The following is a 16,130-nucleotide window of genomic DNA, read 5'->3' on the forward strand; positions in this document are numbered from 1 at the left end:
TTCTTAACTCCAAAAATTAAATAGATCTCTAGATTTTTGAAGTCTCCTTGAAAACTAAGGATAATTGAATAGCAATGACAGCCAACTGGACTTGTTGTATGTTGAGAAAGGAGCTGGATTTTTCGGCAAAGGAGGCTGAGGAGAGGAGTGACTATGCAGTATTCCTGCCTGACACTTAGAGCAGGTGTCTCCCTGCCTGCCATCCCCATACACACTCGCAAGTATGCGCTCATGCACACATACCGTTAACTCCTGTTCTGCTTGGGAGACTGGTTCTGAGCATGTTTTCTGAAATCTCATGAGTCTAAAATAGAAAGCACATGAAATACATGGAAGAATGTGTCTTGTGTTGTTTTTATTTCTTTTGAATGAATGGCCATGATCCCCACTTTCTGAGGAAGATATGAAGTCCAGGAACCCCAAGGACCGAGCAGACACTTTGCTGTATCATTGTAGCTGACGCTGACCACAGTGGTGACTGAGCAGGATCTGCCCAGAGGTTTTCGGTCAGTGGTGGGAGAGTGCACCACAGGGTTAATGTGGCCTTGTGGGCCCTCTGTTGATAAGCCAACAGTTGTGGGCCCTGGAAAACAATTCTGTTGTTCCAGTTTGCTCTCTTTTACTTTTTGATTGTTTTTGTCCTATTACACTCAGGGGAAAGTCTGAAATCTTTAACTGGAAATAAAGTGTAAAACCTGATCCCTATGTGGTCTGGTCCCTGCCGCCTTCTCTGAGACTCACCTGGTGCCATGCGATTCATTCCCGCCAAGTCTACTTACTCAGGCCACCTTCCAGGCCTTCTATCTATAGCCTCATGCTCCTGCTCGCCACAGGTCTGTGGTGTGCGCTGTTTTTGTTCTGCCTGGAACACTGTGCCCTGTCTTTCCCCCATCTGCATTTTTCAGGTGTGCCTGTGCACCCCTCAGATACTGGTTTAAACTCAACTTCCTCGCGGAAGCCTTCCTTCACCCATCAGATGTAGCTCAAGCCACTTCTATGTGTGTCTGTAGTGCCATGTACATTCCTTCACTGCATTCATCTCCCTCTGTGTGATGTTCGTTGACTTGATTTGCTCCTATTGGTGTCTCCCGCCTGACCCTTGTGAAGACAGTGACCATATCTGTTTGTGCACTGTTGACTCTGCACTGCCTAGTACAGTATCTGATACATAGTAGCTGCTCAGTAGATATTGGTTGAATTAATGAGTTAAATCAGGGAAATGGCCACTCCCTAAAATGTTTTTGATTGGTGTGTCAAGGAACTTATTCAAAAATGGGGGCTGGGCGTGGTGGCTCACACCGGTAGTCCTTACATTTTGGGAGGCCAAGGCGGGTGTATCACATGCGATCAGGGGTTTGAGACCAGCCTGGCCAGCACAGTGAAACCCCATCTCTACTAAAAGTACAAATATTAGTCTGGCGTGGTGGCATGCACCTGTAGTCCCAGCTACTTGGGAGGCTTAGACAGGAGAACTGCTTAAACCCAGAAGACAGAGGTTGCAGTGAGCTGAGATCGTGCCACTGCACTCCAGCTTGGGTGACAGAGCGAGACTCCATCTCAGAAAAAAAATAAAATAAAAATGGAATTAGTGTCTACTTTTAAAGGTCCAGTTATGTGCTCCTATAAAATTATTAAACTGTCATAGAGATCTGTTAACTAATTTATATATTTTTTTCTTTTAGGTGGGGACCAAGGCATACTGAACACATTTTTTAGCAGCTGGGCAACAAGAGATATCAGAAAACACCTGCCCTTTATTTATAACCTCAGCAGCATCTCTATATACTCCTACCTCCCAGCATTTAAAGTGTAAGTGCAAATGGTTTAACTGTTGTTGGAGATGTTGAGGGAAGAGAAATGGGGTGTAAAATTTGGGGGCTGCCTCATTGTCATTCTGAGGGAAATAACAGGTAGATACTTTGAGGAAAGTCTCTCTTATAAGAACCGTGGCTGCAATGGGGAGAGACCTTGATGTTATCGATTGCCTCATGCTTGACCGTAGAGTACTTAACTGCCTTTGGGACAAGGTTCCCATCAGTTTCTGGGGTTCATGGCCCTCTAGTAAGTTATTCATATGTCATGGTCAAAAACACAGACTCTTAAGCTCTGCAGGCTTACAACTTGGAGGAGTTGAGTTTGTGCGCTAACTCAGTGTCTTCCCTATACTGTCTGCTGAGCTTTGGTTTCCTTCACCTGCAGAAAGGTGTTAAAAGCTCCCTCAGAGTTGTTGTGGGGATTAAGCTAGATGCAGGCAGCAGTGTGCTGCTGTGGCTAAGAGTAAGGACTCTGGAGCTACATGACCTCACTTCACATCCTGCAGTGACCACTTCCTGGATGGTGACCTTGGCCTACTTACTGAACTTCTGCCTCCGTGTCTTCATAGGGTTATTGTGGGCATTAAGGGAGGTCATCATGTAGCATGGTTAGAAGAGGGCCTGGTCTACCCAAGTGCTCAGTACTTGTTAGGTTGTTAGTCGTTTTTGTTTGAGAGAGGCAGTATAGTGTTCAGAGTAATTCGTAAACCAGAATGGCAGGGCATATGTCCTCACTCTGCCATTTATCTGCTACATGACTTAAGACTTGGTGCCTCAGCTCCTCCATATGTAAAACAAGAAAGAAAATAGTACCTACCTCACAGAGTTGTTAGGAGGATGAAGCAAATTAATACATATAAAGTGCTCAGTGGACATTTGTTGTTTTTGGTAATGTGCTTGTTTAGCATTCACGGTCCCTGGTGCAGTTCCCTTTTTTTTTTGAGTCAAAGTCTCACTTTTTTGCCCAGGCCAGAGTGCAGTGGCATGATCTTGGCTCACTGCAACCTCTGCCTCCGGGTTCAAGTGATTCTCCTGCCTCACCATCCCTAGTAACACGGATTACAGGCATGCGCCACTACACATGGCTAATTTTTGTATTTTTAGTGGAGATTGGGTTTCACCACATTGGCCAGGCTGGCCTTGAACTCTTGACCTCAGGTGATCTGCCCACCTTGCCTTCCCAAAGTGCTGGAATTACAGGCGTGAGCCACTGCCTTTGGCCTCTGGTGCAGTTCTGATACACCTTACAGCTAATACAGCCTTGTTGCAATGTTTATCTCACTGTTAGGGACAGGATCCTATTATTTAGCCTCTGACTCATTTGTGTTTAACTAAGAGGATGATTTAGATTTCTTGAACAGGGGCCTAGCTGTCAGGTTGATCCTGAAACAGTCGTGAGCAGCAAAGCCCTTCACTGAGTTGGGCCAATCTCTGTCCCATATGGACATTCCTGAGTTAGCGGAAAACAAAGGGCCTTTCACTCCTCATATTTCATTGTCCAAAGTGCTTTCCATAAGTCTTACACCACAGTAATGAGCATGTCTGGCTTTTTGTAGCAGCAATGTTTCCTTTTCTGTTCTTTTCTGGGAAGACTCTATCAACGTCCTCCAGATAAGGATTAGAAGCATCTTGTGTTCTTTCCTCCCTAACTGTTCCCTTGGCATATGTCTCCAACATATTACATTCTCTTCCCTTTGTGCAATGGGAACAAGCAGACTCTTAAACACACCAGCTATGTTCTGAGGAAAGCAAACAACAGGATTCACTGTCAAGGGAGGAATAGGAGAAGCATTATTTTCACCTCTCAGTCCTTGGCCTTGTAAAATACAAACCTGTCTCACATGGAAATGTGAACCTGATCCATTTTAATCCTTACTTATAACCCTGCTAGTTTGAATAGTGTTCCTGCAAACTATGACAGTATGACCCCTAGAGCTGAATTTGTCTATAATAGGACATTTGCTTATAGTTCAATTGATTAAATTCAGTCTAGCAAGCAAAAAGATGACAGTGCAGAGGAGAAAGACTTTTGAATAGTGTGGCTATTCCACTCAGTCTTGCACAGTGAGCGTGTGGTTCTGTTTAACTCCATCTGTTTTCCACCTTACTGCCATTGAGCACATTGTACCTTTCGAGGATAGCCTGGTTTATGCAGACACTGCTTGCAGTACTTTTATTTTAACACACAAGAAGCAGATGGAGCAGAGTTAAGTTTTGAGGAGTAAGACAGACTTAATTTGCTAGAACCTTGGCCTTTCTCTCTCAAGAACCCAGTTGATTTTATATCTTCCAAATGAATTGCCCCCAGAAAACCAGTTTGAGATCTAAATTACTGAAACAGGATGGTTTTCTTCTTCCTGGCTCAATGAGTGAGTGCTAATTTTGGAAATCCCCTGGGTTTATTGTAACCATAGAGAAAATGACACACTGGGAAAGTTGGGAGCAACTCCGTCCATCAGCCACATTTCAGCTGACCCAGGGCCAGCCAGAGATGCTGCTGCTTCTGTGCACCTCGCTTTTGTGGGGTTCAACTCCACGTTTCTGTGATAAGGCTACTCCGAGCCATGCTTTGTCTCTCCCATTGCTGCCTATTGAATATTTAAACCAGATCAGAGAACTCATTTTCCCTTCCCTCTGCCAGAAAAATATATTTGCTTTCCTTGTGGAGACCCATCCAGAGACATTTTTCCTTATATTCTTGTATATTTGGGAAAGACTGAAAAGGTACAGGTGGTTACATTTCTTTTTTATTGTAAGTTAATATAAAATTGTAGTCCAAATGTTTTTTAAATGAAAGTAATCCATTACAAGCATTTCGGTCATCATTGCTACTCTCCAAAGATCCCTGTGAATTTGAAGGCCCACCCTTGGGTTCAGAATAACCTTGGTGGTCTCCAGGACTAAGTAGCCCTACAGTGTGCTGGCCTTCCCTAAGACAGCATGGGTGGTGGCAGGTGGAATCAGAGACGATGGAGTGGTCTGGTGCAACTTCGGCTTCATGGAAGAAAGAATGGAGTGTTTGTCTCACCAACTCCAAATAACCATGTACTAGGATGTCCCCAAAGCAGTATTTAGACACCCCAGAATCTTAGAGTCTTGTATATCTAGAACATTGTGGCCTTTGGTCTTACATGAAGCTTCAGCTAAAGGATGCCCTGGTATAAAGCACACTTAATATGAATTTAAGCCACAAAGCAGCACATCTAGTGCCTTTCTGTCTGTACCATTTGGTTACAACAAAAGGTAAAGGAAACAAACTTTAATAGTTTTATCACTTCGAATGACTACTCAAATATAAAAAAACAGAATTAGTATTTTTTTTGTAAGGGAAGATCCTTTTTAACACAGCATAATTTGAAAACTAAAATGTTTGGTTTAGTAATTTTTAAGTTAGTTTGTAGTATTGCATCAGAAAACAAATTATAGATGCATTTCATTTTTTTGAGACGGGGTCTTGCTCTGTTGCCTAGGCTAGAGTGCAGTGGCACAATCACTGCTCACTATAGCCTCGACCTCCTGAGTCAAGCGATCCTCCTGCCTCAGTCTCCTGATGAGTAGCTGCGACTACAGGCACGTGCCACCATGCTCAGTTAATGTGTGTGTGTGTGTGTTTCATAGAGACAGGGTTTTGCCATGTTGCCCAGACTGGTCTTACTCCTAGGTTCAAGTGATCTCTCACTTCAGCCTCCCAAAGTGCTGGGATTATAGGCATGAGCCACTGTGCCCAGCTCATAAATGCATTTATTAATAATATTTTTGAAAGTGCCTAGCATAATGTTTGGGATTTGGGATATTTAGTAGGTTTCTTAGGCTTTTAATAAATAAGTTTTTTTAAGTGTTCTCTAAATGGAGGTTTAGTTTCATCTAGGTAGCGTACACTTTGGCTTGTGCACAGCACTGCAAACACAAAGTCTTACCGGTCTGTTAAAAATCGTGTAGTTCCATTTTTGCTTTCTATTATATCCACTGACTAAAAGCTGTCTAGGAATCTCATGTTATATAAAACACACCTTAAAGCAGAGAGACAGAATTCTCTGGTATTGCTTCAAACCACTACATAAATTAATTGGTCAAATTGATTGAGTACAAAGTCTCATTCACCCAATACTTTCCACATAAATATTTTGTTTTACCCTTTACTTGAGTTTAGATATGACCAGAGACCTGGCCTGATGAGAATTAAATGTTTTTTCATTTATTTTACTCTTTTAAACATTTCTGAAGATACTCATATTTCTTTCTTTTTTAAGAATCAGACTCATTCACTAAGACTGTATCAAACCTATTTATCAATATTTTCCCCAAAGAAATTAAACCTTTAGTGTCGTGAATTCTGTTGTCCCTGTGTAGTTCTGATTTCGTTCTTTTTCTTCACTCCCTAAGACACGTCCTTGGCTCTAACTCTCCACGTAACTATTGTTATTGGAAGCCATAGTCTGTTTTCATTTCTTTTCACACTCGTACATATTCACTCAACCTTGAGGCTGACTCAAAAAGAGTTCGGGTCACTCTTTTTCTCCAGCCATTTGTTGGCCTGCTGGTCGTTCATTTGGTTGGCGAACTTGGAGCATGTACCTTGTGCCACACTTTCAGGTCACTCAAGGCCTCAAAGATGAGTAAGGGAGCTTGGAGTCTAACCCACTTAGCCACTGCTTAGATGTACAGTTTCTTGTATGGCACATGGCACAGTCTGTCATGGTTTGAGTGTTAAGAAGAAGAATCAAGCAGTGGTTGCACAGATGTCTTGTTCCCTCTTTCTTGGTGATAGTGATGCATGTTGGGGCCCCATTTCACAGCGTGGCTGTCTGGTCATTCTGGCCTCATCTGAAGTGTTTATCTCTATCAGATGATCTGTCCTCAGATCTCACTTGCTGCATATTCTGGTGCCCTACCTAAGTCTTTATCACCAAGAGAAAAGCTTCCATATCAGACCCAACCCAGCCTTTAGATGCTGCTCTGACAATAGCAAAAAGGGCACAAGGAGTGAGATCGCATGGGCAGAAGTCTGGGTGAGGAATGCTATCTCAGTCGAAGGAGGGAGCTCATGGGAAGTTAAAGGTATGAGGACTGCGTGGAAGAAGACATAATTTCTTTGGGAGGCCAAGGAGGGTGGATCTCTTGAGGTCAGGAGTTTGAGACCAGACTGGCCAACATGCTGGAACCCTGACACTACTAAAAAAAAAAATACATATATGTAAATATATAAAAATTAGCTGGGCGTGGTGGTGCATGCCTGTAATCCCAGCTACTCGGAAGACTGAGGCACAAGAATGGCTTGAACCAGGGAGGTGGAGGTTGGAGTGAGCTGAGATTGCACCACTGCACACCAGCCTGGGTGACAGAGCAAGATTCTGTGTCTAAAAGAAAAAAAAAAAAGACATAACTTCCTCAGAAGTCTCAAATCTGTGGGCCACAGACTGTATTTATCACGCAAATATGTTTTATTTCTGCTACACAGAATTTTTTTTAAACTTAATTGTCAGTGCTTTCAAAATTAGGGAATTTCACATAAAACCCAGGTTTCCAATATCTTTGGAAAAATCAGGTATTTGGTAGGATATGTCAAATGTGACTGTTACAGGTTTGTGGTCTAAGTGACTGGAATGATAGAGTTACCATTTCCTGAAATGGGAAAGAACATGGGGGAAGCAAGTTCGTAGGGGTAGGGATTGGTCAGAAATGAACAGAATGTATTAGGTTTTAGATGTATAAAGTTTGAGGTGCATATTAGCATCCTAGTGAAAGTATGAAATAGGTAAGTAGAGGTAAAAGTCAGGAGTTCCAGAGAGAAGTCTGGAACATACGAGAGTTGTCAGCATATAATGATGCTTACAGTCATGAGACAAGATGATGTAGCCAAGGGAGTGATTATCAGTAGAAGAGTCCTGAGGATTGACCCAACGGTAGGAAGATAATAGGGACAAGAAAATAGAAGAATAGGAACAAGAGACAGCAAGGCAAGTGGGGACCCAGGGAAGCGTGGTATTGCAGAAGCTGAGCAAGGAAAATGTTTCAAGGAGGAAGGAGTGATCTGGGTCTGTATCAGATGCTCACAGATATAAGGTCAGATATGAAGACAACTGAGAATTGGCACTGGATGTGGAATGTGGAGGTTCCTGGTGACTTTGGCAAGAGGACGTCTGTTGGAGTGGTGGGGGAGAAAGCCTGACTGAAGTGGGTCCAGGAGAATGAAGGAGGAGAATTAGAGGCAGTGAATGTACACAGCTCTTCTGAGGCATATGCTCTGATGGGGTGGCGGCTGGATGGGAATGTAGGTTCAAGAGAGGGTGGCGGTGATTATTGTGTGAAGATAGATGTCACCACAGCATGTTTTTGTATTGATAGGAATGATGTTGGGGTTGGGGTCAGTGACATTAACAATGCAGAAAACTGAGGGGAGACGCTGGAGTGATGTCCTTGGATAGGTGAAAGGGGATGGCACCTAGAACACAAGTGGAGAGACTGGCTTCAGATAAGAGCCAGGACAGGCTGGACGCAGTGGCTCATGCCTGTAATCCCAGCACTTTGGGAGGCCTAGGTGGGCGAATCATGAGGTCAGGAGATCGAGACCATCCTGGCTAACACAGTGAAACCCCATTCTACTAAAAATACAAAAAAATTAGCTGGGTGTGGTGGCGGGTGCCTGTAGTCCCACCTACTCAGGAGGCTGAGGCAGGAGAATGGCGTGAACCCAGGAGGCGGAGCTTGCAGTGAGATCGTGCCCACTGCACTCCAGCCTGGGCGACAGAGCAAGACTCCGACTCAAAAGAAGAAAAAAAAAGAGCCAGGACAGTTTATCCTTGGTAACATGAAGGAAGGCAAAGTGTATAGGCACAGATGCTTGTGGACAGGTGTTATGTTTTGGCTGAATGAATGAATGAGCAATCAGCCAATAGAGGTTAAGAATGACATGCTACCTCCACGAGAGTCTCTCTAGTGGCTGGTGTTGTAAGTCCTTCTCTGACCTGGTCCATGAAGAGAGGCCAGCCTAGAAGATAATATTGTTGACTAGGTCCTAGTCTAGGTTATTAAAGTCTGGGTTCGAGTGCTGACATTGTTCTGAGTTCCAGGGTATTACTGGGAGGATTAGTTTGCAAGGCAAAGAAATTGGGTGAGTGGTCAGTTGTCTGCTGGGGGTAGCAGCTCTCTTCTAGTGATGGGATGTGCACCCTCTTATGTTCCTCAGGCCCCACCTCAGCAAGTCCAGTCCTCGTCTCTATGATCATCCCCACTCTTTGGTCACTTGGGTTTGTGACTCCTAACTTAGATTGTGAGTGTGGGAGAGAGGAGAGGTGTGCAGTTGGTTGTGGGAGAAGGGCTTGTGTTTGGCTCTGCCCATGTGTGCAAGTGAGTCTGAGAAGGTGCATGATCGTGAGTCGCAACATAATAGAGAACGTGAGCCACAGAAGCAGGCAAGAGGATGCTTGGCACTGCTGCCACGATTCCCAGAGACGTGTCGCATAAGCAGTGCTGTCTTTCTCTGTATCTGATTGAACAATGTACATAAAGAGCTTAGTGAGGAGTAAAATTGCTCCTGTGTGTGCTGTCATAAACCAGTTCCTTTTCTGTTCTAAACAGTTCTGTAGTCTCATCCACATGTTACTGGCTGTTTCTCAACTACTAAACTAGTCATGAAAATTCTATCTGATCTTTTGGTAACATCAGGTCACAGGGATAATTTTAACGTCTAACATAAGCAGTATTATTGCTGGCTTGTGTTCAAACTATGTCTTGTGATCTGGATGACCCTTTTGAGATTCTATCAAGTTAAAATTAGAACATTTATTTTAAGAGATGTATGCAAGCTGAGACAAATCCCCATTACTGGGTCAGAATGAATGGCTCTCAGTAATTTACAGACAGCTGTGACGTGTACCCAACTCTTTTTTTTTTTTTTAATTCCTGGCTGGTAGTTTAGTGATAAGTCAGGGGAGTGAGTCAGTGAATCTTACGGTTATCCTTACTCTGGGTTGAGGTCAGTTCAACACTATCTTCTGACATCAACATTTCCCCTTCTTATTCATTGGTGGAGTATTTTGCTTTTCTTTCTTTTATTTAGTTTTTTTGTTTGTTTTTGTTTTTGTTTTTTGCTTTCTGTTTTTGGAGACAAACAGTCTTGCTCTGTTGCCCAGGCTGGAGTGCAGTGGTGTGGTCTTGGCTCACTGCAACCTCCACCTCCTCCCAGGTTCAAGTAATTCTCCTGCCTCCGCCTCCCAAGTAGCTGGGACTACAGGCACTCGCCGCCATACCCAGCTAGTTTGTTTTTTTTTTGTATTTTAGTAGAGACAGGGTTTCACTATGTTGCCCACGCTGGTCTCGCACTCCTGAACGCAGGCAGTCCTGCCTGGGCCTCCCAAATTGCTAGGATTACAGGCGTGAACCACCACATCCAGCCTCTATTTTGTTTTTAGCTGTGCAATGTAAATTCTGACTAACTGCTTGTTGCATTTGGTGGGAGAGATAAAACACTAGAAAAATATCCTGGGTTACCCTTTTATAAAATGTTCCCCCTAAGTTTGTATTTAGGTTAACTTAAGAAGTAGTTTCTCCTTTTACTTATGACGTTTGGCCTTACTTCATTTTGATACGGTAATTCTCTATTTTCATAAATGACTAAAGGGTAAATTGATTATGATAGAAAATGATCTTTTAAAGACATTTCTCAGAGAACAAAGTTGAGACATAAAAATAATTACTTGAAATTGAAACTCTAGATATGAAAAGACTAGTGTTCAAGACCTGTTGCTCATTCTTTTTGTGTATAATGTGTCTTATGAAAGCTTATAGAGCCAGCCCTTTAGGTTCCTTTGCTGTGTAAATAACTGTTTAGTTGTACAATTAGAGCATAATGAGAGTTAAAAAGACTCCTAAACCTTCATATAAGGTGGCCATTGTTGGGTCCAGGCAGAATCCCTGATATCAAGCCAAGTGCTGCCCTAGATGAGTTCTAGGAACACACTTGTGATATAACTACCTTATACAAAGTGGCAAAATCTGGCTTCACTTCCCTCTCACCCTCCTATCCAAGCCCCATTTTCCCCCACTTAACAGCTGCCTTATTTCTCACTTTTCTGCCCTCTTCCCACCCTCAAAGGGCCCTTGGGCTGGTCCAAACCTTCCGTGTTCAGTGACTCATCCAGGCCTGCTCTTCTCATAAAAAGCTGGTCCTCTAAAACCTCCGACCACTCACTACCACTGTCCATTTCCATAGATATTAGGTGTGTAACAGTTTGATGAAAGTAGTATCAGGCCAGGCACGTAATGTCAGGCTCACACCTGTAATCCCAACACTTTGGGAGGCAGAGGCAGGTGGATCGCTTGAGCTCAGGAGTTCAAGAACAGCCTGGGTAACATGGTGAAACTTCGTCTCTACCAAAAAAAAAAAAAAAATTACAAAAACTAGCCAGGCATAGTGGCCTGTGCCTATAGTCGCAGCTACTTGGGAGGCTGAGGTGGGAGAATTGCTTGTGCTTCAGAGGTTGAAGTGCAGTGAGCCGAGATTGCACCACTACACTCAAGCCTGAGTGAAAGAGTGAGACACTGTCTAAAAAAAAAAAAAAAGAAGAAGAAAGTAATGTCAATACCTAATGCATCTAAAAGCATTTCCATTCCTTACTGGACAGAAAGAGGGCTGAGCATAGCCCATACCCATGAAGCATTTCCATTCCTTACTGGACAGAAAGAGGGCTGAGCATAGCCCATACCCATGATATCTGCATCCTTTGCCTGATTCCTGTATGCCCCAGAATCTCTCTTACCTCCCCTCTCATGCTTCTCTGTGCCTTCACACCCCTGAGTCTGTTTCAAGTTTGCCACTCAGTAAACTGTCCCCAACTAATTTTTAAAGAAACCTACTTACATCCTAACACTTTGTGATTTGTTTCATTACAATGTGGGTGGCTGTTGGGAGGCTACATCACTGTGCAGTACTGCCCTCCACAATCCTTCTCACCTCTCCTGTCTCTCCCGACTCACCCCCTGTCTTGCTGGCACCCAAGGAATTTCTTGCCTTAGGGAAGAAAAAGCAGTCTCACCCACATGTAGGACCCCTTAAGATCCCAGTTTCTACTTTAAACAGTCTTACCAAGGGATTTCTTAAAACGAAAACTGCCCTGTCTATGAAAGGACCATCCAGGGGATACAGTTTTTCACTTTGTTAGAATAGGTAAAGAAGGTAATTTGAGGAAGGAGGATCCTTCCCCTGACCACAGGGAGTAACAGATTTAGAATTAAAGAGATACTCAGAGACATGGATTCATAAAGGTAGAGATCAGTGCCTGAGCCACAGTGACATGCAGGGTGTGGATTGTTTCCAAATGGTGTTCCTGTTGACATTCAAGAGGAAGGCCATAGGCCATATGGAGAGGTATTTAACCAGCATGGAGCTGGTATCCAGGAGGGCTGCGGAGGCCTCTTGAACCAGTCATGTGGAGGTCCAGAACCGGGCTGGGATACAGACGGAGCTAGAGGCTCAGGTGTATATTCTTGCTTACAGCAGAGGGCAGTCCGTGTGCAGGTGGATTGGAACATTGTGCCCTTCCTCTGCATGAGCTGTGACACCCAAATCCAGAGACAGGAGCTGGGCAGGCCCTTAGACAATGTCCAGCACAGTCTACTTGTGAGTCACCTGCTGATCTTAAGCACCACCCATTTCTTGTTGTTCTTCCCTTTTTTCCTTAACCTCTGTTGCAAACTGCATCCTTCTAAAAAGTCTTTCTTCAGTCTTCTTGAATGCTAAGTTGCTTACTTCATAACATGCTTTCCTGTTGGTTGCTTTCTGTTGCTGGGTCCTTAACTGTACTTGGGGGATTGCCAGGATTCTTAGGCATACCTTTTCCACTTTCATATTAACTGCCCATCGGCAGGAGTTAATCCATAAATTAACAAATGTCACTCTCAGACAATACCCTTATAATTCTGGGAGTGTCTTACAATAGCAGCCTAGTCATGGCTAAGAGCCTTGGCTCTGCAGCCAGACTGCTTGGATGGAATCCCAGCCTTGTCAATCACCAGCCATGGGATCCTGGACAAGTTATTTAATTTCTTCATGCCTTGGTTTCCTCACATTGTCATTTTGGAGATTAACCTAGTAAACCAAGCAAACACTAACCAATGCCTGTGATATATGAATACTTTATATTCTTATTAGCTCTTATTACTACTGCTTAGTCATTAGTGAACTGTCAAGAGAACAGGTTAGAAAAGAATAGTTTACATTATATTCATGTTTTAACTTTACTATCATGCTGTGACTGTGTATGACATTTATATTAAGTCTAGGCAAATCATGGGCTGAAGCTTAGCAGTTAGTTAAAACAAGAGATCAAAAAGTTAATACAAGAGGATCTAAATAGGTGCTGTGCCTCCAGGCAGGGAAGTTGAGTCAGGAGGGGTGAATGTCCGAGGAGGTGGAAGGAATATCTCATTCTTATGCGCGCTGTTTCGGTTTTAGGCTTATGGGTTTGTGTTGCTAGGATGGGGCAGTGCCTTCCCTCCACTCTGCAACACAGGAGTCAGAGCTCTGTGATGGGTTCCCCCATCCTCATTAGAACATTTGTTGAAGGCAGTCATCTGACTCTTTTCCATGCATTGTCCCTGCCCCCACTTCCTGCATAAAGCCACCTCTGAAAATCCCACCTGCATTCATTGCTTTGGAATATCAGTAGCCCTTAATGTCAGTACTGCCCTGATAGCCCCAACTTGTCACCTTGCTTATTTTTATGCAGATGACCCATCTTCCTGTTTGAACAAAAGCCTTTTGGGGCCACACAGTGAGCATAGTGCCATATGCATAACAGTTGCTTATTTAATCCATAGCTTTATCTGCACAAATTTGGGCATCAAACTTTACTCCTGCTCTTTTTATCCTTTTAAGGATTAAATAGAGCAAGAGTGTTGTGTGTGTTACATATACTATGTGTATAAAATAAAGAGTAAGCTTGGGGATACCAAATATCAATTAACCTTAAGAGGAAGGAGCTTTACAAATAGGCTGTATTTTTCTTGCATGCTTTTTGGAGCAGCAGCAGCATGGTAGGATGGTAAGTGCTCATGCCTTAGCGGTAAAACCATGTCAGACCCCATCTTTGCCACTTAATAGTTGTGTGACCTTGGGCATCTCACTTCAGTCTCTCACAGCCTCAATTAACACATTGGTAAGATTTACCTTGTAGAAATATTATTATTCCCCATCATGTCCTTAAAGAATTTGGTCTCCAAAAATAGTAAACTCTGATGATAGCTTTTTAACTGGTTCCTAAGTTTTTTTTTTTTTTTTAGATAAACTTTAGGGGATAGGAAGGGTTACATGAGTTTGCATTATTTTGATCAGTATATCATGGTCACGTATTTTGGTTGCCTGTAGTATAAATCTACTGAAATCTAACACTTGAGCGCCCAGTACCTGAGGTTCTGTCCCATTTTACTTTTCTTTCCCTACTCAAAGCTTCCTCTCTGGCTCTTAACAGAGGATACCTGGTCAAGCACACAGGTGCTCACCTGATACCTGCTGTTGCCTGCCTGGAATTCCCTACATTATCATCAGCTACCTGGATCACATCTGCTGTATAAGCTTGAAGTCACATCCCACTATCTTAGCACCTCTGCTCCCGCTGAAGCTGGATAGTGCCCTTCCTGCTGTGAATTCCTGAGCACTCCCTGTTCCTACTTTTGCTTTGACTCTTGTTACATTCACGTTTGTTTTTTGTTTTTATATACATAGATTTCCTCCCAGCTAGAACAGGATCACACTTTACTCCTACTCTTTTAAAGATATTCTTTATTGTGAAATGGAGCATATATACAAAATAATACATATTTAAAGATGTGTATTGTTTAAAAATGTCACCCAAGTTAAGACATAGAACACAACCAGTGCCTTAAAACCTCTTTTTGTCCCTTCCCAATGATAGCTTCGCCTTTCCCCCAAAGGTAACCAGCATCATTAAATTTACATTGATTATAGTTTTCTGACCTTTAAACAGTACCTTTTTTCTTGTTTTGCCTTTTTTTTTTTTTTTTTTTGAGACAGAGTCACCAGGCTGGAGTGCAGTGGCGCAATCTCGGCTCACTGCAACCTCCGACTCCCTGGTTCATGGGATTCTCCTGCCTCAGCCTCCCGAGTAGCTGTGATTACAGGCATGTGCCACCACACCCAGCTAATTTTTGTATTTTTAGTAGAGACAGGGTTTCACCATGTTGGCCAGGATGGTCTCCATCTCCTGACCTCATGATTTGCCTGCCTCAGCCTCCCAGAGTGCTGGGATGACAGGCGTGAGCCACCGTTCCCAGCCTGTTTTGCCTTTATATAAGTGGAATCGTATATATGTAATTGTTTGACCCGTTGCTTTTTTCAACATAAATGTTTTAAAAATTCATCTTTTTGCTGCATGATATATATAGCTATAGTTCATTCATTTTTAGATTGTATTCCATGCTATGAATATAGTAGAACTTTTCCTTTAAAAAAGATGACTGTATAACTATAAAGTCTCAGCCATTTTCAACAATAAGCAAACATTTCTTATATGTTGGTGGGTTGGCTAGGATAGCTCTGATGATCTCAGCAGGGTTTGGAGCTAGGCTACAGGTTTGGTCCCGATCTGTTCCATGTTTCTTTTTTCTGGAACCAGCAAGCACCCAGGCATATTCTGCTGGCAGAAGTTGTAACTTCTCAGAGAGTGAACAGAAATAAGCATTGCTTCTGTAAGGCACACTGTCACTTCTGCTCATATTGTCTTAGTCAAGTCAAGCCATAGGACACGTCCAACATCAGGTGGGAAAGTGTCCTCCCCCGAGGAGGCTGGGAGTAATGTATACTTGCTGAGCAAAAATCTAATACAGACATTTGGGTTGTTTCCAGTTTTTGACTGTTTCAAACAGTGCTGCTGCTGCTGTGAACATTTTGATTATATCTCTTGTTGCACATACACAAGCATTTCTTTAGTGTATATGCTTAGGAGCTGAGCTGCTGGATTGTACAGCATGAGCATTTTTAACTTTACTAGGTAATACCAAATACTTTCCAAGTAGTGTGCCTGTTCTGTCCACAATGGATTGGTGCTTCAGTGTTGCACCGAACCAATACTACATTTACATTTTTTGTATGTATTTAACACACAGCTGAGTAAGTACTTTTAAAAGTATCTTTCTCACAGTGTCAACAGTGAGCTCAGTTTGATCTTGAACCCTTACTGCAGGATGGAAAGTACGCTGTTACGGCCATAGAATAGGGAGGCCAAGGCAGGAGAAATCGCTTCAGGCTAGGAGTTCAAGACTAGGCTGGACAACATAGCAAGAGCCTGTCTTTACAAAAAA

The 16,130-nt window shown here is 43.0% G+C and overlaps 1 protein-coding gene across 1 annotated transcript in view; it reads left to right on the top strand.

Moving 5' to 3' along the window:
* The window catches only part of GYG1 (glycogenin 1), a 35,697-nt gene that overhangs the window by 15,579 nt on the left and 3,988 nt on the right, over positions 1-16,130 (top strand). Inside the window, exon 5 of the mRNA XM_011958922.1 lies at positions 1,683-1,809. Within this exon, the coding sequence (XP_011814312.1) occupies positions 1,683-1,809 (127 nt within the window). The remainder of the gene's footprint in view (positions 1-1,682; positions 1,810-16,130) is intronic.

This window comes from Colobus angolensis, unplaced genomic scaffold (assembly GCF_000951035.1).
Source record: "Colobus angolensis palliatus isolate OR3802 unplaced genomic scaffold, Cang.pa_1.0 Scaffold48, whole genome shotgun sequence".
Classification (NCBI taxonomy): Eukaryota; Metazoa; Chordata; class Mammalia; order Primates; family Cercopithecidae; genus Colobus; species Colobus angolensis.